At 40.5% G+C, this 6,533-nt stretch overlaps 1 protein-coding gene across 1 annotated transcript in view; it reads right to left on the reverse strand.

Moving 5' to 3' along the window:
• LOC105809110 (selenoprotein T) overlaps positions 1–3,216 on the reverse strand; it is a 41,888-nt gene extending 38,672 nt beyond the window's left edge. The window contains exon 1 of the mRNA XM_012642856.1: positions 3,005–3,216. Within this exon, the coding sequence (XP_012498310.1) occupies positions 3,005–3,213 (209 nt within the window). The 5' untranslated portion in view covers positions 3,214–3,216. The remainder of the gene's footprint in view (positions 1–3,004) is intronic.
• Positions 3,217–6,533: the final 3,317 nt, after the last annotated feature.

A 6,533-nucleotide genomic window follows, 5' to 3' on the forward strand; every position in this document is an offset into this window, starting at 1 on the left:
GAGGCAGGAGGATCGCTTGAGCCCAGGAGTTTGAGGTTGCTGTGAGCTAGGATGACGCCACAGCACTCTAGCCCAGGCAACACAGTGAGACTCTGTTTCAAAAAAAAAAAAAAAAGGAAGAAAATATGATTAGAGAATTTATGTTCAATGTTTAAATGTCCAAATAAACAGGATAAATTGTGTCCCAAATATGAAGCCAATGTCATCAAAATTATTTAATTCTATTAATATTGCTCAATCAATTGACATAATAAACCAAAGACTCAGATATATAGAGTACTACTGGGCTAATTTTGTAGGCTTCACGAGGTGGTCCTATTTATCTTGTTCACCATTATCTTTGGTTTCTGGCAAACAGCAGGTATTGAATGAAAATTTATTGAAAAAATACATGAACTTACAATAAGACACTTGTCTTAAACTATTCTACAAGCTTGATCTCTGCATTGTGTTGCTATTTTGTTGTAGTAACAATTACAAAAGTACTACAATTACCAGGTGATATGCTGAGCTATAGTTATTTTTAAAAAGTACTCACAAGGGGCAACATCAATTGAAATTAAAGTAAAAATAGTTTTTTGATTAACAGTGGTAATTAATGAAAAATTGCATTTGATAACACAAATCAAATGAAATTTAAAAATTTCTTCATGTGGCTAGGCGCAGTGGCTCACACCTATAATCCTGGCACTTTGGGAGGCCAAGGCAGGAGGATCACTTGAGGCCTAAGACTAGCCTGAACAACACAGCAAATCCCCATCTCTACAAAAAGTAGAAAAATTAGCTAGGCATGGTGGTGCATGCGTGTATTCCCAGCTACTCAGAAGGCTGAGGCAGTAGGATCACTGAGCCCAGGAGTATGATGTTGCACTGAGCTAGGACAACACCACTGCACTCTGTCCTGTCTACCCTGGGCAACAGAGCAAGACCCTGTCTTCAAAAAAAAAAAAAAAAAAATTCTTCATCTGTTTATCCTCAATTATATTAGCTTCCTCTACTTCCACAAACAAACTTGCAAACCAACGTCCAAGAGATTCTACCAAAACCAGCAACCAAATATTCACTTTACTATAAACAGATTAATCTCTGGGGGGAAAAGCAACAAACAAGCTAAGTTTATTTGTATTTGGTAAGGCATATTAATAAAGTTATTTCCCATCTATACTTTAAAAAATTGAAACATTTTTGTTCTGTAACATGCTTAGGGTGATTACAAAAGAAAACTTATTAGACTTTTGGGGCAAGTCTGTGCTTACAACAAAAACAAAGAAAAACTGTCAAAAGTTCAACTGAAGTACTTAGGACTTTTTTAAAAAGTTTAATTTGAAAGACTGAATGCCCTTCCCCACATTTGTTTACACATTTTGAAAACCTTCCTATGAACATCCTCGGTGGAAGATATATCTGGCAAATTACTGTGACAAGTATTTCAATACAAGCAAATGTAAAAGAGGAGCATTTTGGAAAAGCAAAACTGCAAAGAAGAGACAGTAAAGTATGATACAGAAAAATTATGTAATTTGAAAACTGCAGTCTTTTTTAACTACTTAAATCCAAAAATATCACAATCCTTAACAATCTTTAGGTTGGTAAAGTGATTAACACTTTTTAATAAAAAAAAAAACTACAAGAAAAAATTTAGAATGGTCAAATCATGCTCCCATTTGCAGTATTATATGAAAGATGATATATTCCAGGCACATAGTAAACTGTATTAGGGAGTTGCTTGTTTTAAATCAGGAGAAATTCCAATGTTTTTAGTTTTCACTCCAAAAATAAAATCTCACGATCTTATTTTCTAATTCTCTGGCTTAAATGTCACCTTAAACTGACTTTTTTTTTAAATTTTCAAGATTTACTTAGTCGTCAATGATTAAGCAAAAAGCTAGTTGAAGAAGTAAAAGATTTAAACTTTAGTATACTTATATTAAAACATGAAGTTTTAAAAAGATGACTTTAAATGAATTATGTCCAGTACCAATATTCCAAAGGATCAGGACTCTGATGATTTACTAATCTGACCATTCTACCCTAAGAAAACGTCATCTTTTGGGCCGTAGGATTCTCATCCTGCAATGTTACAATTTTGGATTTTTAAAAACATCTTCTGAGCCTTTCAAACCTTCCCCAACCCCACTTACCTTATAAAATGCATCACTGCACTGCTTCTAACCCTTAACTATTAGCTAACAACAAAATCATTTACAGAACAATGTCGAAAACCGCCAGGTTCTTTTCCTACTTCTCTGAATGCACAACACATGTGAAAGGTAGAACGAGATGCCAGAGCAGGCAACTCTTGAGAGGCGGGTGTGAGGGGAATGGGAGAGAAGACCTGGTTGTTTGGGAGCAAACCGTCAAAGTTTAGAAGAGCAGTGCGTTCCTTTTCTGACACTTTGGATATATCGCAAACTGAGAACCAACAGCCCCAGGTCTCCTCTCCAAGCCCTCTAGCTGTCAGAAGCCCACTCCCTCACTCAATAGTCGCCCCAGCAGGTCCAGGAGAAAGAGGCGTCTGTCAATCCCGGATCCTCTCCAACCACCCGAATTAACCAACACCTCGCCAGGCAGACCCCGGAAAATGGGATAGAAAAAGTGAACTGAACGACAAACGCCTGGCGCTCCTCCGCCGACGCGGCGCCTACTCATTCCCATCTCTGCAGGCAGCCAGGGTAGCTATGGCGTGACGCCGCCAACCGGTCCTCTGTACTGATAAGAGATCCCTCGTCCTCGCCTTTCAGCGTTTAACCTTCTCGTGCCCTCTCCCTATTCCTAGCATTCTAGGAGGCAAAAAAGAAGTGAGCGGTTGTACTTGGAAGGAAGGAGGGCGGCCTGACCGTCCCACAGTAATGCCTGAGGGAAGGCATGCTGCGGAAGGGCGCCGGCGCCGTTCTTCAGGACCAGGAAGATGTAGCCAGCTAGGCCGCGAAGCCGGGGGCTTGCGTAGCGAGCGGCGCCGAGCAGAGGCACGGCGAGGCAGCCCGGGTCCGGTGCACATACTCACCAAATCTGGAACTTGAGCAACGGCCCTGTGGCGTACTGCATCTTTAATCTCTTGCTGGGCACGCCGCCCAAGTTGGTCGAGGCCTCGCTCCGGACCACCGCCGACGCCGCCACCAGGAGAAGCAGCAGAAGCCTCATCTTAAATGAAACAACCAATTCAGCCGCCCTCAGACTGAGACTGCAGCCAGCCCAAAGCTGAGCCGCGAGCATCCCCCTACTGCGCAGGCGCAATCCGCCAAGGTCGGCGAGGGAAGCAGGAATGCGCCTGCGCAGCCCGGCGCCCGCGCACACGCTGGGAGGGAGCGCTGACCTGTTTCACTGTCCTGACACACCACCATCTTGGATGTGTGCAGAGACTCGGTAGAGAGGGAATGAAGGAGCTGGTGGGGTGTCTGAAGAGCCTATTAGTTGTTGCCTCGGACTTTGAATTCTACATCCTATTTTATTAATTTGTACATTTATTTGCCTGAGATACGTAGGAACACCTTCTACTTGACAGCCCTGATTCAGATGTGGAAGACAGAAGGGAAGGCCCTGGCCTGTATAACAGTAATGCCAACCTTTTTGGGTGCCCAGATATGGCCTTTTCTTTGGTCTTACAATATTGCTGTCTCCTAAAAGAATATTAAAAATAAATTTTAAAAAACCTTTGGAAGATTTCAGACATACATAAGAATAGAAGAATTACCATACTTAACAACAAGCTTTAATAGTTACTGGCATTTTGACAATCTTGATTTGCCTATAGCTCTAAGCACTTCTTCCTTCTCCAGGGATATTTGGAAGCAAATCTCAGACATCATATCTGTAATTATGCAAGCACATATCTCTAAAAAATATTTTTTTGGGGGAAATAAATGACCACCATACCATTATCCCACCTTTAAAAACAACTAATTGAGCAGGGTGCAGTGGCTCCCACCTCTGACGCTGAGGCAGGAGGATCACTTGAAACTAGGAGTTTGAGACCTGCCTGAGCAACATAGAGAGATGTCATCTCTTTAAAAAGACATTAATTGCTTAATATGAAATATTCTGTCATCAGTGTTCGAATTTCTCCTATGGTCTTAATAACTGTTTTTCCACTGTTCATTTGTTCTAATCAGAATCAGAATAAAATTCATACATTGTCATTAGTTGATATGTCTTTTAGGTCCTGTCAAAGCCTTTAAGACCAGGAACACACCAGTAATTGAACAATTTCATTTATTAGTAATTGCAGCAAGAGGGATGCTATGGTTTGAATGTGTGTGACCTTGGCCCCTTGAAGGTTCATTGAAAAATCACCTGGCAAAAGAAAGATTAGTTGGAGAAAAGGCATACAAATTTATTTAACATGTATACATGGGAGCCTTCAGAATGAAGACCCAAAGATATAGAGGAAATTGTCCATTTTTATGCTTAGGTTTGACAAAGTATGGACAGCCATGCAAAAATATGATTGGACAAAAAGAGTATGATCTAATGCTGATAGGCTGAGTGGGGATATCCAGCAAGGCCTGTCTGTCTAGATTCTTTTTGGCCTTTCTGAGCATGCATTCCTACCTTCTGGGTGTGGGGCAGTACTTCTCTGGAATGGAGGTCTTGTGACCTATAGTCAAACAAGGTGAGTAAAATAATTTCTTTATGGCCAGTTTTTACACAGATAGGGTAGAGGAAAAGTTACATAGACTAATATTTTTAGGGTTTTATGGCTAGCTTTGGGGTAATGAGGTTCTGGTTTTTATGACTTGCCCTGGGGAAGAGGGATTCTAGTTTCTATGACTAGCCTCGAGGGAATATAGGACTGAGGGACAGGAGAGCAGGAGAAGGTCAGAGAAAAACTCTTGCTTCTGAGGCCTTCATTTTGGGGTATTGTTTTCTGAATCCCAACCATATGTCCCCCAAAAAGCATATGTTGGAAACTTAACACCCAATGTAACAGTGTTGGGAGATGGGGCCTAATGGGGTCATAAGGGCTCCACCCTAATGAATGGGAATGGAACTTTTGGAGTAGGAGAAAAGAAACAGATTTAAATTAATGTATTAAAAAAATACAACATGAGAACGTTGAGATAATTTTAGAGTCTATGATTTTTTTAAATTATCTTTTACTTACTAGAGATAGGGTCTGCTATGTTGCCCAGGCTGTATTTGAACTCCTGGGCTCAAGCAAATCTCTCATCTCAGCCTCCTGAATAGCTAGGAGTACAGGTGCATACCACTATGCCTAGTCTAAACTTTCTTAAGTTAAAAATACCCATTATTGGAATTCTTTATAATAATGGACTAGAGGAGAAATATCATATTATGATTTCAATAGATGGAATAGTATTTGATTAAATTCAACTCCAATCATCATAAAATTTCTCAGCAAATTGAGGAGGAAATTTCTTTAACTTGATAAAAACTACCTAACAAAAAAAATGCAAACACTATACTATTACTGAAAATTTGGCACTTGTCCCCAAGGCCGCATCAGAAGAATGAGGACAAATGGTCTGAGGAGAAGGAAAGGAAGATTTATTAATTTGCTGGCAAATGAGGTAAACAACAGACTCCTGTCTTAAAGTACCAATTTTCCCAACTATAAGCAGAAATACAGAACTCTTAAAGGGAGGGTTTTCAGCTTCTGGCTATTGTTGTTAACTATAGCTGATGATTCTGATTCATCCTATCTCTGGGAAGACAATCTCTTGACCTCCATCTGGACCTCCAGACTGGACAATTCCAGACAGTTCCATAGAGCCATCTCCTGTGGTACAAAGAACAAAGGACATTCCTTTGCCCCTCCCAACCACTGGCCTGACACCTGATGCAGGTTTCAATTCTCAAAAAGAGTGGGGGAGGTTTTAAAGAGACAGCTTGTAAAACATTTTTACCCTTTTTCAGGTCACCTCTGTTACAATACTTACTTGGAAACATTAGAATCCCAGAAAATTCCCATAAAAAGAAAATCAAAGTCTCAGGGCCAGACACTCCACCTCAACTCCTTATGTAAAAGAGAAAATATAAAGTCTCAGGCACCTGTGAAGAAATGGCCTCACAGATCATTCATTAAGGAAATTCCTTGTTAACCTCCCATAAGCAAGGACATGCAAATTGTACCTATGTTTACCACCTAAAACTAAAGCCTATTCCACACTAATAATGAATTACAAGTTTATAGGTAATGGAACTGGAGACAAGAGAGAATCATACATTCCTCCACCTACCCAGGGGCATCTACATAATTGGTGCTTCCTTCACTACCTTTCTTCTTTCTGACATTCCCCTTATTTTAGGCAAAATGTCTCATAAACCAGCCCCACCCCCTTTTCCTTCTCTCTGTATGCTTTAAATGATGGTTCCAACTTCCCCTTCAGAAAAATGGCCACAGCTTGTCTGCGGTTCATGTTTTTCCCACGTGCATCCTCAAAATCTTGGCTTAATAAACCTCCATTGATTGAGATCTTTGCCTCAGTCATTTACTTGAGTCAACATTCCCATTTCAGCTAGAAACAGGTCAAGTATGCCCACTCGCTGCTCCTATTTTGGTGCTTAGTTAATAT

This window comes from Propithecus coquereli, unplaced genomic scaffold (genome assembly GCF_000956105.1).
Source record: "Propithecus coquereli isolate 6110/MARCELLA unplaced genomic scaffold, Pcoq_1.0 Scaffold19, whole genome shotgun sequence".
Lineage (NCBI taxonomy): Eukaryota > Metazoa > Chordata > Mammalia > Primates > Indriidae > Propithecus > Propithecus coquereli.